Source organism: Crocuta crocuta, unplaced genomic scaffold, assembly GCF_008692635.1.
Source record: "Crocuta crocuta isolate KB4526 unplaced genomic scaffold, BGI_CrCroc_1.0 scaffold228, whole genome shotgun sequence".
NCBI classification, from domain to species: domain Eukaryota; kingdom Metazoa; phylum Chordata; class Mammalia; order Carnivora; family Hyaenidae; genus Crocuta; species Crocuta crocuta.
Genome location: NW_027532820.1, coordinates 3,894,162 through 3,912,036, shown reverse-complemented (window position 1 = coordinate 3,912,036; position 17,875 = coordinate 3,894,162). Strand labels below are relative to the sequence as shown.

General features: G+C 39.7%; 1 protein-coding gene across 4 annotated transcripts in view; it reads right to left on the bottom strand.

Annotated features, from left to right (window-relative positions):
- DGKI (diacylglycerol kinase iota) overlaps positions 1–17,875 on the bottom strand; it is a 247,430-nt gene that overhangs the window by 177,539 nt on the left and 52,016 nt on the right. For all 4 annotated transcript variants that reach the window (XM_077781022.1, XM_077781018.1, XM_077781021.1 and 1 more), the window contains 3 exons: positions 8,987–9,100; positions 7,448–7,585; positions 4,125–4,203 (listed from right to left, as the gene is read on the bottom strand). In XM_077781022.1, coding sequence (XP_077637148.1) covers positions 4,125–4,203; positions 7,448–7,585; positions 8,987–9,100 — 331 coding nt within the window. The remainder of the gene's footprint in view (positions 1–4,124; positions 4,204–7,447; positions 7,586–8,986; positions 9,101–17,875) is intronic.

Here is a 17,875-nt window from a genome sequence, read left to right as displayed (position 1 = left end):
ATGATGAAATTTAGCGAGCCAGTGAAATATCTTTGTAAAGAAATCTGTTTATTTATGAAACATTCATAATCCTTGGAAACATGCTGATCTGCATATCTCTGTATATTCAGTGAAAAGAGTAAATCGTAAGTCAAATTTAAATACTGCCTCCTCTAGAGTCCTAACTGTATTTCCCTGACATTGTAGCATAAAGTTCAACTCCACTGTATAGGTCATTTCAGTGAGGCAGTAAAATTTAAGCATCCAATCTCAGGTTAAAAATTTGAGGNGGATGTGGGGGGGAAGGGGGGGAGGGGCATGGAGGAGGACACTTGTGGGGATGAGCACTGGGTGTTATGTGGAAACTAATCTGACAATAAACTACTTGTAAAAAATAAAAAAATAAAAAAAAAATTTGAGGTGCTTAATATCCTTCATGTCCAAAAAAAAAAAAAAAATGACAATTTAATTATCTAATTCATTTAGCTGGCAACGCGACACCTAACTTTGCCACCTGATAACCATAATCCTTGTTAACATGGCTATACATTAATAGATGGGAATATTTTCAATGTATTTCCTCAAGCATTGTCATAATGCAGTAATTATTAAAGTTCTGGGCAAGGCTCCAACTGACAATTAAATGACCAAGTCTACTAGATCTCCAAACCCTGTTCCAAATGACTGCAGTTGCTGACATGCAAGTAACACTTCAACCATGCAAGGTGTAGCCCCTTTAATAAGAAGCCATCTCTATCTTCCAATCAAAGGAACTAAACCTACCTTCTGACCAAATATAGAAACCCAAGTTATGCAAATGTTTGCATTCTTTATGTACAAAATCAGTCAAAATGTTAAGACTAGGGGCGCCTGGGTGGCTTAGTCGGTTGAGCGTCCGACTTTCGCTTAGGTCATGATCTCGCGGTTTGTGGGTTCGAGCCCCGCGTCGGGCTCTGTGCTGACTGCCAGCTCAGAGCCTGGAGCCTGTTTCAGTCTGTGACTCCCTCTCTCTCTGACCCTCCCCTGCTCACACTGTCTCTCTCTCTCTCTCTCTCTCTCTCTCTCTCCTAGAAATAAATAAAACATTAAAAAAAATGTTAAGACTATCTTTATTTCCTGCTTTACTCCCAGTAATTCTAAAAGCATTTACACAGTAATGCCACCAAGAAACTATCTCAAATGCCTTTAATAATCCCCTCTATTAGATAGGCTATTTCACATTTATGCCAAAAATTGTTTTGACAGTTACATTTTTAAAGACTCTGCCTTAGTGACATCTGTACTTATGACCCATTTCATATGGACAGATTAGTATAATTCTCAAATACACATACACACACACACACACACACATGCACACACACACCTGGAGAAAAAGGAGTAAATTAGTCCTTTCACTGTCCACCTGTATGTGTGTCTATTTTTTTTTTTTTTTACTAATACCTAATAGGTTATTCTATCCCAGCTCATTTTTTATAATGGCTCTCATGAGGCTTTGAGTCACTCTCCAAGTATTTCATGGCAAATGATACAAGTTTTGTCATGACCTCTCAAACTGTGAGTGTCTGCATTTGAGAACAGTTGGAAGTCTCAACTATTAGTGTTCTTGGCTTGAAAACAGCCAAGAGAATAACCAATGAAAGAAGTAAGTCTGCCCCTATTGAAAATGTGGCCAAACTATCTTTTCCTTCTGCAAGTGAGCTTGATATCTCTTGACTATCCAGGTAAAAAATATGGGGAAAATCCAAACAAATAGAAAACAGTTAAAAGCAAAAATAATAATAATAATAATAAGCCTGGGTAATTATATTTTTCATCATGAATTAGTGACTTTGAATTAATGCAAAATGAATAGATTAAGAGATACTAAGAAGTCCACATTTCTGGTCTAGGCCTATCAACCAGCAAATCTGGTTCCAACATTTGGTGAATATTTACATCCATATCATCTTCATGAATATTGCAGTTATTGGTCTCAGTGAACATCAGTTCTCCCTACCAGCTCTTCAGTGGTTGGTTTTCAAGGGCTTGAGCTTCCGTGCAGGGCAAATGACTGCAGTTCCATTTCATACTGAATGAAAGCACCTTGCTAAGCCTCAACAATAAACTTCGAAGACCAACGCTTCGCATCTTTTAACCAATTGTTTTATAATTACACACATATTAAACCATGTATATATACATACACCACCATTTGTATATTCCTCTCTCAAGTGAAATAGTCCCATAGCTTCAAAAACAAATCACTTTCCTTTAAGAATTCTCCCCTAAGCCTGGTCTTTCTACCTTGATGTTTCTTTCTGCTTTTCTTCACTCTGAGACACAGAAGTTTCATCATAGTACAAGGAAATGTATCATTAAGAGATTGTTAGATTAATTAGACAAAATATTAGGCTCCCTTGAATGAGCTCATTGTCTGCCACTTACTCATTTAGCCCTCTTTTCATGCCAGGATGTCTATTTTGGAAGATTCATGCATTGGTGATAATTATATTACAAGTATTATTAAGAAACTTAAGGATTTTATTAGGAAGCCCAGATCCAGAGCCTCCTGAAGAATATGAGAATAAAAATGGGTTAAGAAATGAGGAAAGTAGGGGCGCCTGGGTGGCTTANAAAAAAAAAAAAAAAAAGAAATGAGGAAAGTAATCTCCATTTACTTCCCCAAATTAAGTCTCCTTAAATATAGGGAGACCAACAGACAATAAATGTGGGCCCTGACGTAGGACTCTCTGCATATCTATCTCCAAGAACTGTCTATGGCAGGGCAGTGGGAGGGTGGTGGTGTTCTTGATCTGGATATTTGATATTTGTAGTTCTGTAATCAATCAACCTTTCAGAGAGAAAAGTCAAACTATGGCTCTCTCTTTGATCAGTATTGCTTTTATTTGACACAGCAGTTGACCCTCAAAGCCTCACGAAAGCAGGAAGGCAAAGCCTACCAAAATTGCTGAATTCAATTTGAGAATTACAAGTTTGGACTTGACATACATTTAGTATTCTAACTCCCTTAATCCCACAACTTCACTCTTGACCCTTAGTGTGTAAGAGGGTTATCAGAATTTTCTCTGGGTTAATACTAGAATCTGAACATTTGAATTCTAGCCTTAAGGTCTCTGTATTTCAAATTCTAGTAGTTGAAACCACTTCTGCTCTTGAAGAATCTGAAGGAAAAAAGATGTAAAATAATCCTCTCATTTATGCCTTTTATCTCACAATGCACTTACTAACCTGTAGCCAGGCATTATTTTGGTTATGTGTTAACATATTCACAAGGGACTAGGTACAGATGTAGATCAGGCCAAGACACAGATGTACATAGTTACATTAATAAGAAGATATTTGAAGAGAGAGATGAAGAGACACTATGTGAGTGAGCATGAGCACAGAAGATTGGAGATTCAAAGCATAAAAGCAAATCCTACACTTTCTCAGCTCTGAATGGCATAAGAAATTTTTTTAGGAAGCATTTAACTGTATGCCATTATTTCATCTTATCTCTCTCAAAAATGGTTTTGTTCCCTAATTGTGACCCCATCTCTTTATTTTTTAGTCCTTGAAATTACTACTGGGTCTCATTACCCCTCTTTCTTGCCCAGTGGGTATTCCCAGCACCTCTGCAACCAATCCAATCACCACCATACTGTTTCTTTCCACCCAAACCCCCATCATCCCCTGTTGTTCTAGGATGCCTTTTGTTTCTCTTGTGGACACAGGGAGGACTTGAATGTTTGCGCTGTCAGATTTCAATGGCCCTGGTTTATATGAAGTGTTGGACTTTAACAACTGGTGCTTCCAGAAACTGTGAATATCCTAATGACTCTAGTGAAAGAATCTTTATCATTTCCTAATAGTCCACCAACTTCAAAGTTTCTTGTCAAACTTCAGAATTAGCAGTCTGAGACCTGGAACATACACCAAGTGCTGTCCTTTACTATCTTTGAGATTCTAAACAACTGGATCTCGGGGTCCTCTTTGAAGTAAGTTCCTATTTTGCCTAGCTCCCAAGGTCACCATGATAATTAAAATGAAGCAACACCGAAGCCCATTGTCAACACTTAAGTGATATGCAAACAGAAGGGAACATGCAAAACACCTGCTGGAAACTTCCTCCCTGGGAGATGGAAATGGGACGTTGTCCTCACCTCTGGATTCATGGAACTCCAGTGTGACGTGGGCATCAAATCCAAGGCTGAAGTAATTATTGAAAACGTTCAGAGGAAGCTGCAATGATGAACAAAGTAGAGGTGAAGTGGTGTGTAACCAGGCAGAAAGAGTCAAGTAAAGTCTAATGCCAGACACCGGCGGGGAGAGAGAAGTCACAACCCAAGGTAGAAGGTTTTTGTGTAGAAGGAAGAGGGGATTTTTTAATTCATCAGTGAAAGCTCAAATCAAATGACACTCCCAAGGATATTAAATAGTATAGGAAACTAGTGACACAAATACAAATTATTAAATGAGAACTATTCTTGCAGATAGTAGGAGAGCCCACTTCAGCTGAGCGAAACACCTGTGCAATAGTTACAAAGAATGATTCACTAAGCAAACTTAGAGAGTCAATTCAATTGGAAGGATCATGTTCAAGCTACTCAATCAGTGGATATACTTTTTGAGAATGTATGTCCAGCATATTAATACTGCATGTTAAAATGAATACTATTTAATGTGCTTACCCTTTGGGTTTTTAAAATCTATTTTTCACATAAGTCATAAATTATGCTGTGGGAAATATTCAGCTATTCTTGATCTATAGGGAAAAAAATATACGTGTGTATACATACGTGTCAGTATCATTCAGATTTCTATTTAGTCTATCAAATTTTGGATCTTTCATATGATCACGAAATACGCAGATACAGATGCAGGGACATACACAGGCCTTCCTAGAGTCCTCTGGGTCCCTGGCTGTTAGCACTGCCAGCTTTGTAAAGGAGAGGATTATACAACCTAAAATCCTTCATAAAAACTGCAAAATCCACATGCTTATAAGGCTTCAATGTTAGAACAATTAGGAAGCCATGTGGAAAATGCTAGAAAGGAAATTGTGGTTGTTCCACTTTTCCTTCAGTAGCTCAGAGTGTAAGGTAAATGTTAAACTAAATAGAGAGGAATTTTGTCTCAGCTTGGATAATGTTTCCAGATAATTATTAGTTTAGCCTCCAGATAGAAATATTCGTCTCTTCTGTTAGAAGTTAAGTGTTTAACCCTCAAGATCCCACAAGTAAGTTTATTACACTGTTTTATACACCCCTTGATCAGCAAGATTTTGTTTGACTAGAATGTGGGCCTTGTCCCATTAAGAAATACATGAAATGAAAGGGAGAGGAACAGAAAGAGATATTAATACAAAAAAACAAAACAAACAAACAAACAAAAAAAAACATTTCCTTGGCCTCCAATTGAAAAACAGAATGAACATCCCCACCCCCAATAGGAGGTCCTGAGTCACAGCTTGTAACGATTCAGAGGTCAAATCAGCCCCCTTAGAAATGGCTACACTGCCTGGAGAACAGGGGAGAAAATAAGCACAGAGCAGTGCCAAAATCATGGCTCACTCTCCTGGCTTCATATTTGAGAATGTCCAGTTCCTGCACTTAAACAAAATACCAAGCCTTTGAAATGACAGCAAGGGTTGGTGATCTTGCCAAAAGCACAGATACATTCATCTCTACCATTTATGTTTTCTTGGCTATGATTCTAACCCATGTCTTAGCTTTCACTGATAACTCAGAAGAACATCTGGTTACCATCCCCTAACTAATATCCCAATTTTGTCCTTTATTAAATTCTTCTTCATATTTTCCAGGAAAAATTGCCTCAATTTCCTACACATCTCAAAAATCCAACTTTTCAAAGCCCTTTAATTATCTGGATTAATGTTCCCTGGCTGCACCAAGGAGTCTTTCCATTTCTTAAGCTGTCAGGAAGAGATTCAAATACAGATTCCTCTTGAGGGCCTAAGCATTCTAAGATTGGTGGGGAAAGGACCTCAACATTTCCATATAATTCTTTTCACTTTGGCTATATTTTACCCAATTTCTGTAGGTCAAATACATGAGAACGTATCATATCCCAAGATGATACCTGCAGTTTAAGCAACATTGTGACATTATGAATACAAATCAACAAAGCAGTGATGGTATCTACTAGAAACCTTATAATGTCTGTGACCGCTCAGAGCCTGGAGCCTGTCTTCAGCTTCTGTGTCTGCCTCTTTCTCTGACCCTCCCCCGCTCATGCTGTCTGTCTCAATAAATAAATAAATAAATAAATAAATAAATAAATAAATAAAATATTTTTTAAAAACCTTATAATTTCTGGATCATGGTTTGGGGAAAAAACATGAAAACAAGATACAACATGTTTTAACTGATTTTAGCCAAATAAGAAACTTGAGTGTTTATCACAACTGGTCAGGATCATGGTGTTGATAAATAAATAGGTTTTGGTTGGGTTCAAAAGGATATCTGGTTCAATTTACTTTAAAGCAGAAATGCCCATGACAATAAATGTTATAAAGGAGGGGAAGGAAGGAAGGAAGGAAGGAAAGAAGGAAGGCAGGCAGGCAGGCAGAAAGAAATGAAGGAAGGAAGGAAGAAAAAAAGAAGAAAACAAATGCTCAAGACAATCTTGACCTCAATCAGTGGCATAATCCAATAAAACAGAGATGCTATTTAAAGTACAGATCTGGGCCTTCAACCTGCATTTACTCCATCAGAGTCGATGGAGATGCGGCCCCATAACCTACATTTTCCACAGACACATGTGGAGGTTCTTATGCATGAACAACTTTATAAACACTATCACAGAAGAAAAGCAGAAAGTAATATGCAAGAAGTGGCTTCTTTGCAACCTGTCAAATTTATATGAAATTGAGGCTGGAATTTAGAACCAAATTTCCCACCAAAACTCTGCACCAACATATATGCAACTGTGTCTCTTCATTTGTCTTGGGTCAAAATGAAAGCTTCATCACTGAAGGAAAGTCAAAACATTCATTTAGGCATCTTCAAGTTTCAACCAAATGATGAAACTGGCTTAGTTAATACTTCCTAAACCTAAGAGGTATTTAGTATCAGACTAGAAATCTCAGGGGGTTTTCTTTCCATCAAAAAACCATATGCCTAGTGCTTCAGAATATCTGTATTTTTTCACCTTCTCATAGGTTCTGAGTTTGCAGTGCTTGGGAGGTTGGAAAATGAATACATGTCTTTCTGGTGTGGAAGACGAGGACAGAGAACAGCTCCCTGAGCTCCGGAAGCAGGTAGAAAATCTCAATCTTTAGAAGTCAATGAGGCCGAACCATGGAGTAGTGTTATACTCCCAGCCCCAGTGGCCATAAACTCAAACATTACCCTGTGATCTCATGGGAAGGACTCAGCATATGGTTCTCTAGCCAGGAGTGTATTTCCTGTCGCTCAGGCACAGGTTCCAGGGCTTCTTTGTGCTGAAGTAAGAAATCTCTCACCTTACATACACCCTCTTCAAGTTCTTCCGGAGGCAAGTCTGGGTTTCTTTCCACATGGAGGTTCCAGCGATCCAGCTGTACAATGGTCCCATCCTCTACTTGGCAAAGGATCTTCGAAACAGGTTCATCAGTGTAGCCCTAAAGAATCAAAGAATATACCCACTGCGGCCTGGAGCAGGGAACAGTACCGTCAAAGGCATTTCATGCAAGCAAGAGCCCTGCTATAGCTCTTTGTTTCCTTTGCGATTAGCAAGGCTGGGAAAGTAAATGGTTTTCCCTGAAGTACTTAGAATCTAAGACAACAGTCACAGGTAGTGTGAACAGAAATACTGTTCTATCTGGTTTGAGCTGAGTAATCTTTGCCAGCACCAAGAATCAGTAGTCAGCAGTAGGCATTTCGGGGCCATGCTGGATGGCTGCTTCTGTCAGAGGGAAAACAGGACTCCCCGGGTCTCCTGCTAGAAGAATTTGAGAGACACATAGGACAAGTATGTGTGGAACAGAAGGAAAAGAATCAAGGAGGCATATGATAGACAACTTCTTCAATTAACATTCCACTTCCCCTCCCTAACCTTGCAGGTGGGACACCATTCTTTCCATGACCGAAGGCAAGTCTGTCTGAGGCACAGCCCTAGGAGGCAACCACTCCCTCCATGTGCATGTATTATTAACAGCATGATTATTAAGGATACTCAAGTCACTGATTTGGGTGAGAGAAGTTAACAATGATAAACATATTTACATGAAGCAGCTAATTTATTATCATTTCTACTATGCTCACTTAAAAAAAAAGACTTGCAGGAGGTCAATTCACCCAATGCCAAATTAATATCTGCTAATATCTGAAGATAATTATCACCTAAGGGAGGTTAATTCACCCAAAGGTCAAATTAATATTTGCTAATATCTGAAGATAATTTTCATGGAGCCCAGTCTAATCTCTCCTATGAGCAGATCAAAAGCTGGCGGGGCTGCATATGTTAGCATATTGTGTCTTATTACTATCTTAAGATTGTAAAAAAATGTTAATAAAGTAGCTGGTTAGTGGCAGTAAACTTCTTCCACTAAGCTTGCCTAAAGTTGGCTCTGTGGTGGAAAGGACAGTTGGCCACCTGTGTAACAAAGCCATGATGACACCAAGCAGAAAAACAATATGCTCAGAAAAACCCATCACTCTTCTAAAGTAAGGACTGTAATCTGAACAAGATTTGCTATTCTGGCCAAGACTGAGGGTCAGGATCAATTCAGGTCCATGTGCTTGTTTTACATAAAGACTTGAGGCCAACCTATCTGCTGTCTTTCAGTGGATACCTCAAGAAGTCCCAGGCCTGTGTACGAACCCCCATTTTTTAGACCATACTTTCTTTAGATGATTAAACTAAAGAAGTTCCCAGATGAAACTGTGATGCAGGGACACCCTACTTCTCCATTCTAACTTACTCTTTGGACAACAGTAGCATATTCCCCTTCCATCAGAACATCTGTGGATTCAGACCCCTCTGCCTGATGGCATGGGTGGCCCTTGAGAGCAGTTCTTACCCCTCCCCAGTTGAGAGTTCGAGCCAGGTCGTTCCCAGTCCCCAGCGGAAGGACCCCGACAGGAGGCTGAGGGCTCAGCTGTAGTTCGTCCAGAATAGAAAGGATCCAGCCCACCTACAGACATTTTGGGGGCCAGAAGAGATATGAGAAAGAGAGGTAAGTTACAAAGACAACCTAAGAGAAGGAAGCTTTAAAAAAGAAATGAAATTGTTTGATTTTTCTTTAAAACACGTATGATTTAATCTGGTGGCCAGGAAACAGACTACTTATATCAAGCGGTTTCAAAATGGTGAAGCCCTAAAGGGAGAAGGACCATTTTGTTTATGCTGTCATATAAGCAAAACTGGACCCACTCATCTGTAGGTTTAACTTGAGATCTACCTTCAAATTTAGAATAGTTTAAAATTTGGGGAGGTTAATAACATAGGCATTGGAGACAATACAAGACTCACATTCAGACTGATTTTCAATTTTGGCTCATACTGGCTACATAATCTTGATTAAATTATTTGACCCCACTGAGATTTATTTACCTGATTTTCAAAATGGAGATAATGCCTACCTCACAAGATTGTTTACAGATTAAACTAAAATGTATATAAAACCCTTAATATGGTCCATGTAAGCACTCATTAAATGGTTAACCTCCATATCTTAGACATTAGTAGCATTTTCCTAAATATCCATAATGAAACATTATGAAAACATAATTATGGATGGTCCTAGTACTTACTGTAAGTTCAGGCAGAAAATAGATACTTATATACCAGAATCATATTCCCATTTAATCTTTTCCTAAGATAAATAATACTTTAGGCTTGGTCTTGTAACTCTTTAGAATAATTACCCAAAACTTGGAAACGGCAAACAAGAAACTTGCATGTCCTCACAATGTCCTACTAAAGTAGCACTTTACAGGCTTAAAAACTTTATAACTATAGGGTGACTAGAAGGTTTCTGTCCTATAGATACACAAATGTCGAGAATAGAAGATTATGTTGCAGGTTATGGTTTTATTCCCCCATAAGGCCATAAACCAATTTTATCTCACATTTAGAAAAAAATTTTTGGGATAAACTACATAATCCTTTCCCTCTGCCTCTCCAGTCAATCAACTTTATCATCTTGCTGTTTCCTTCATTAAAGAGCTAAATAAATTTGACATGCATTCATTCTACATTTGTATGAGTCCTATTTTGATTTTTTTCATTGTATTTTAACAGTATACATATTGCACACTACACATAAAACACGGAAATAAGATGAATGAGCTGGGATCAGATAAGCAAGTTGGATGCCTGCTCTCAAGGAGCTTACAAGGAACAAGGAGAGAGCCAATTACTGCTTTCCATGTGCTGATTCCTGAGCAAACTTCCCTTATTACTAAACTTCAAAACAACTCTGTAAGGTACAAATAACTCTCATCTCCATAAGGAAGCTGAAACTTGGAAGATTCAATGACCTCCTTAATATCATACCATTTATGTAGTACAGATGGCATTTAAAATTAGGTATGCTAAACAACACCGAGGCTAACCTTTTAGCACTGTGGTGCAGAGAACCTTTAAATAAAGACCCAAACCCTGTTCTGGATAGGGCCTGACTATGCTGAAGACAGAGGCATGTATTTTTGGAATCTTTGGAATGCTGGAGAAACCTCAGAAATTGCTCAGTCCAATTCAGTTAACTTGCAGATTTATTAACTGAGGTGCAAAGAGGTCATGTAATTTGCTCAAGACTAGATAATTAGGGGTGTCAGCATCAGGACCTTAGCAGGTCTCTTGACTCCATCTAAAATCCTTTCTCTACCACGGTATTTCTTCTAGGATATAAAACTTGCCCATCCATCAAGAAGCCTGAAATTGTGTTTACCTTCTAGAAAGGCCTATCACCATGTCCACCCAATATGATGAACTAGAAATCGAGATCGAAATAAGTGTCTGAAAATCCCTCCACTTCTTCAAACTGGGCAATTCCCTCCCAGACAACTTCTCGGATTCTGACCTAACACTTTCTTAGTTTTCTTACACACAGTACGAACAAAGCTTGCTATTGAAATGTAAGGGGAAAAAGCGTCAGATGCTAAAAGAGATCTGAAGACTATGCTAGATACTGTTATTGCCCTGTTACCTGTGTACAAACTATACACAGGAGAAGTAGATCCCTCTCATAAACTACAACAAGACATGAAAACTCAGAAATCCCAACAATCAGGGGTCACTGATGCAAATAGCTCTGAGGAGAACTAGAGACTCTCAGAAATGTGGTGGAACTCTGAAACTTTGAACTCAACATCCCATATAAAGAAGGCAGTCTCTTTACAATTTTTACAAGATATGATCGCTCTGTCTTCCCCCTTTATGAACTGTACTCACAAATCCATCTACTTTCTCTCAGGTAGATTCAAAGTAGAAGTTCTTTTCTTATGCCTTGTTGAAACAAGTCTCTCTTTTCTTGGTAAAGATAATGCCATGCATTCATATTTCCAATACCCAATGCACTCGAGACACAACAATAGGAAAAATAAATCCTCAGGGACCAGAAGCAAACCAAACACAAATGGCAAGCAGATGAAGCCAGTAGTTTGGCCTCTGCCTGATAACAGGGAGTAGAAGTTCACCCTTCCTGAATGGTATATACGAATGAGGCTCCCTCTTGGCCAGCAGGAGAGAGGCTTGAAAAGAATGTGAAAACCCCTGCTTGAGGCCATAGCCCAAAGACGGTGGAGACCCATTGAGTCTAGAAGGAGAAATCCTCCAGCAGTGGGCTCACCTTCCCACTGGCTCGCTGATGTACCTCAAACACCCTACACCTCCCCAGGATGGGTGCCTTAGTCACCAATGGAAAACCCATTCGAGTCTCAGAGTCCTGGAAACCAGGCAAAGGACTAGGAATGGATCGTGACAGGATGAAGAAAAAGAAAAGGCAAGGACCAAACACAACTAAATAACTTCCTCTGAAGAGGAGCCTTCAAAGAAAGGTTTCAAATCGCAGGAAAAACGCTAACACCAGGATGGATAGGAAGATGAGGGATCGGTCCACGGTGTGTGAAATACAAATACTTGTCAAATAAGTGAAGTAAGTGTCCTGTAATTTCCATGCATTGATAGAGTCTCTTAAAGAATTTTTTTTAATGTTTATTTATTTTGATAGAGAGAGAGAGAGAGAGAGAGAGAGAATCCTAAGCAAGCCCCACACTGCCAGCCCAGAGCCTGACACAGGGCATGATCTCATGAACTATAGGTCATGACCTGAGCCCAAACCAAGAGTTGGACCCTGAACTGACTGAGCCACCCAGGCACCCCTGACGGAGTATCTTCTAATAATTCTTTAATCAGTATACAGCCTTCATTCAGATCTTCTTAAGCTGTTCCTGTTGTCTCAAGAAAAGGTGCCAAAATCCACATGATAATATGATATGGTTCCTCAGAATGGCATGAGCCTTCAGGACCCGTGGATTTCTCACCATCTCCTTTTCTCTCACACTTGGCCTAAGCAGAAAATGAAAAGGTATAATTTATTTGAATTAAAGGATCTTCCCCTTTCTTAGTAAATGATTTAAGAACTGCATAAATGTAAGGGCACCTGGGTGGCTCAATTGGTTAAGTGTCCAGCTTTGGCTCAGGTCATGACTTACAGTTCAAGAGTTTGAGCCCCACATCGGGCTTGCTGCTATCAGCAGAGAGCCTGCTTCAGACCCTCTGCTCCGCTCTCTCTATGCTCTTCCCTGGCTTGCATGCTCTCTGTCTCTCTCTCACAAAATTAAATAAACATTATTTAAAAAGAGAGATGGGCAGCTGCTTATCTCCCTTTGTCAAGAACTGCATAAATATATTCTACTTTCTTTTTCCAATCGCGAAATATTTAATGTTCTTCGGAATACAACCAGGTAAGTTTAGCAATCCATTATTACCTAACCCTGGAGTCATCAAATGTCATGTGCCTTTCATAACCAAGATGTGTCATGAAGTTCTCTTAAGTGCCACCTGTGTTAGGCTAATAGTTCTTTAACAGAGAAGGGTCTGTATCTTTCCTTTGCATAGTCCTCTATTAATAGGGTTTCTCATCCAAGAGCTACATTACCCAACACCAACTTCTCCAAAAGGCAACAGAACTTAGGGTGTAGGGAGACAGAGCTCAGGGGGCCCTGCTCCATCATACATGGGCTGGGTGAGTTTAGGCAAGTGACTCAATCGCTCCAAGTTCCCTCATCTGTCCCTTGAGCCTCTGAGGGGCATTTTATCAGTTAAATAACATGTAGACATTTCTTAGCACGTGCCTGACAAATGGGAGATGTCCAATTAACATTAGCTGCTATGATTAGGCTGTATTTTTCTTCCTGTTCACTTCCTTTATAAAGGTCCAGTTTCCTAGAAGCAAAATGCCCTCGTCCTTTTTCTCTACTTAACATTGAACCTCGAATTCACAAATCAATTCCACCTTTGACTGCCATCAATCACAAAGTCTTTCACAGACTATCAAAAATAGGGGGCCTGGGTGGCTTAGTCGGTTAAGCGTCCGACTTTCGCTTAGGTCATGATCTCGCGGTTTGTGGGTTCGAGCCCCGCGTCGGGCTCTGTGCTGGCTGCCAGCTCAGAGCCTGGAGCCTATTTCAGAGTCTGTATCTCCCTCTCTCTCTGACCCTCCCCTGCTCACGCTGTCTCTCTCTCTCCTAGAAATAAATAAAAAATATTAAAAAAAAAAAAATAAAATAAAATAAAAAAGCCAAGTTGTGTTGAAGCAGAGAGATGCTACAAAAGAGGAGGGGATAAGAGAGAGAGAAAGATGGTGGGGGGAGAGAATGTAAACAAATACACCTACAATAGAGGGGACAGAAAAGACCTTGAGTAATAATCTGTATCTGTCCTTATAAAAGCAGAGTTATACAAAAGATCTTCAGGCCCAAAGCTGTTCTTGGGGCCTCTGCCTTACCAGCAACCTGTTCCTTCTAGAATTCCAGGCTTCAGGTTCATAGCAGGCAGTGGGTTTGCTAGGCTTTCACATTCCCCCAATTCATCTCCACCAGCTCATTCAGCATTCCTTCACTTAAATTTAATTAATTGCAAAACACAGCCCTTGGCATATTTTCCATTGCAGCTGAAGGAAACTATCCTGATTGGGTGAAATCATTTCCCAGTTTGCAAAGTTCTTTCCTGCTTCTGTGTCAGGAAGAGCAGGGCTAAGGGGTCTGAAACACCACGGTCCTGGGCTTTGTCCCTGAGCAGCGCTACAGTATCGTCCCCGCAGCTGGCCGATGCTGCCATACCCTGTCCACACTGTGCTTTGCTGTCATTAAATGTTTCCCGAGGGCATTTTTAGCAATATTTTCATTCTGCAAGGCACTAACATCAGAGGTGGCTGAGGGGTGGGAAGACCAGCGAACTGACATTTTTTTTTCGAACAGAGCAGATACACATTGCAGTTCCTCATATGCTGACAAAAAGTGAAGGATGTGCATGTTGAGAAATAAAAAGAAAACAAGCACAACATTTCTGAACTAAAAGATCATCAAGACAGCATTTAATGACTGGGGGTCCCTTCCTAATATGTACATTATGATTCTTTTGATATTGTAATTTCTATTTGTACTTAATAGTTTACAAGTCATCATGTGCTAAAATGAACTGTTTAAGGGGTCCCTGGGTGGCAGAGTTTGTTGAGGTCCAACTTTTGATCTCAGCTCAGGTCATGATCTCCCAGTTCTTGGGTTCAAGCTCCACATCAGGCTCTGCTCTTCTGCTCTGATTGTACGGAGCCTCCTTGGGATTCTGTCTCTCCTTCTCTGTGCCCTGCACACACAAACACACACACACACTCTCTCTCTCTCTATTTTTCTCTCAAAAAATGAATAAACATAAAAATTTTTAAATAAGAAAGAAAGAAAGAAACTGTTTAAAATCACCCCAAAAGAAATCAAGACAGAAGGTGAGAGAAATGGGTGGGGGAGAGATATAATGAAGCTGACACTTTGGGAGAAAAGGGGTTTGGAATGATGTGCTTGTCAGTGTCCGTGAAAGGGAAATGGGCACTTCCTTTCCTGCTGTGGCTGTACTAAGTCCAGGCATGGAGGTACCTTCTGTTTAGGGTTTATCTTCATCTAGGGAAGCCAAGTGATCAAGAAATAAGCAGGAAGTAGTTGCCTAAATAGTTTAACTCCAGGCCTTTGGAAAGAGGTTAACCTAGTTAAAGATGGACCTGCTGTTCCAGCCCAATCACCAAGGTCAAGGGCCAGATAGGTAGGGAGTGCATTACACCTTAAGGAGCCATAAGAGGGGAGGGTACATGCATCTCTAGGCTCTTGGTTCACATGTCCTTCAATATTCAAGCAGGGCGACAGCTATGGGGAGCTGGACAGGAAGAGATTATGTCCAAGGAGGGGAAAGAATACAAATTTACCACCCAACCCAAAAGCAGCTGGTTTACAAACATGAGGGTCTGAGATCATTCTTGAGTTAGGGGAGTTTTCTTAGGGCCTGGAGATGAAAGATGTGACAACTATGTGACAGCCTTAGGATTATGCTAACCAGTTACAAAGAGATGATACCCACACTGTCCGCTGCACCATCCACTGGCCACAGGTGGCTACTGAGCACTTGAATGTGCCTAATACAAACCAGAGGTGCTCTAAGTAAAAGTATAGGCTGGATTTTGAAGACAGCACAAACAGAACATAAAATATCTCATTAGTGATTTTTCTACGATTGCGTGCTGAAATGATAATATTTTGGATCTATTAGGTTAAATAAACTATATTATAAATTAATTTCACCTGCTTCTGACTTTAAGTGCCTTCTAGAAAACTTAAAAATGTGGCTTGTACCGTAGTTCTCTTGAACAGCAATGGTCTATACTATTGTAATGTTACAGCTATGAAGACGCTTAGGGATGCAAATGTATCCCTTTGCAGATTTAGAAGGCCTCAAAGGAGGGTGAGGAACCTGCTGAAAGTCACAGAAATGTAGGCACCCAACCAGCTCTTCTGCCTTCAAGTGCAATGCTTGGGAGATGGGTTATTTAAAAGTGCAAGGAGTCAGAGCGACGCAAAACTCATCCTGAAGCCTAAGAACTTGTTTCCAAATCGATGTGAGATATCTATGCATTATAATACTTTGTGCGAAAACTGATGCAGTTAAGGGTTAATATATCCCCCTCCTAATCAGTCAAAAGAAATTCCATTCCTGATTCTCTCTGGAACCTTGTCACTGTACTGACAGAATTCTGATGGCTTAAGGTGACAGATATGCTCACTGAGAAAAGGCTGAGTGCCTTATGTCAAATGTATACCTGACACTCCAGGAATCATTCTTCACTTGCCTAAAGCCAGCAATCTTTCTTCATAAATCCATCAGGAGGCCTCGTCTTTATATAAACTCTACTCCCACTCAAAATTAAAAGTTTCATATTCTAAACTAAAACTTAAAAATATCGATCACTGACCTAGAAAAAAAACATTTCATAAATTCCATGCCTGTTTCACAAAACATCCATTTTAATCAAGTAAAGTAAAATAAAATAAAGCTTGGTCTTACATAAGGTATGAGATACACAAAGTTTTGATCCTGAGTGATTAAACTACAGAGGTTACTATTGAGAAAATAATTAACACAAAAGTAGGTACCAAGGGTAAGGTAGATCTACTCCTTTCCTTCCAGGCATGCCTGTTGCAAGGCACTGAGTATAAATGTTCAGTGCATTTGTGAGTTACGTGTAAGGATGTGAAAACCGAAGTCAGGAACATAGTTGTGGTCCCTAAGAGGAATATATATATACCTAGAATATAAAAATAATATCTATCCTTGTGAAGCACCTATTAATTATGGTATATTTAAAGAAAAGATGCTGGAAAAGACAGGGTAAGTAGGAGAACCAGGCAGTCTTCATGTCAAAAGGGGTTATTAATGGCACTAGGGCGTATACACAGATATTCAACACTGTAATCGGGTCTGATCTTCAGGATCCATTAGCAATCTCCCAAGTCTCACTTGCTCATCATTCTGGTTTTGTCCCAGGCACGCTTCTTGAAAACCACTAGTTATATCCTAGTCTCCAAAATCAGTGCTAATTCTGCAGTCTCTCCTCCAGGATAAAACCACTGCCTCTTTCTTGAAACTCCTTTGTGTTTTGTTTTGTTTTTTTCTTGACAAAATAAACTATGGGTGATCCTTTCTAAGTCTATCTTCTCCATTTTCCTTTTGAACGTTGGCCTGGACTGCCTAATTGCAGGTCTTTCGCAAGTGGCCACACTTGACTCTCTTGTCTTTGTCTTTTTGGCTTTAAAACCAGAGGTTTCCAAATACTTCTAGAATTGCAGAGAATGCCTCAAAACCATTTAAGCTAGAATGTGCTTCCTACACATACCCGCTGAATAGAGGAAAGGGACAAGAAAGAAGAAGCGAGAGCAAGTTGCCACCATGCTCAGCGTTGATGGGAGAAGTTTGGAAGGCGTGGTTCTCCATCAATGGTGAACCTCAAGACGTAGAGATGGAACAGGAAGAGGATGTGGATTTGAGGTCATGGACACTTAGGGTAAGGAAGGATAAGAACTATGAATTCAGGACAGCAGGCATGTCCTCAACTTGTCTGCTGTTGTCACTGAGATTTAGAGCAGAAAAGATAGGAGCAAATACTGAAGTCATACGGGAAGACAAGGAGATTCTAAAAGAAGGAAGAGAACTGTAGTAAAGGGTCATGATAAGTTTATATTTTAATTAAGATAACTAATCTGGGGACAGCTGAGCTAGGAATGTATATGCATGCATATTAAACATAATATATATTTATTATATGTGTAAAATACACACTGAGCTAAGAACACGATGTATGTGTATGCGAAATGTAATAAATTAAATAAATATATACTATATATGTATCTATTATATATTTAGACAC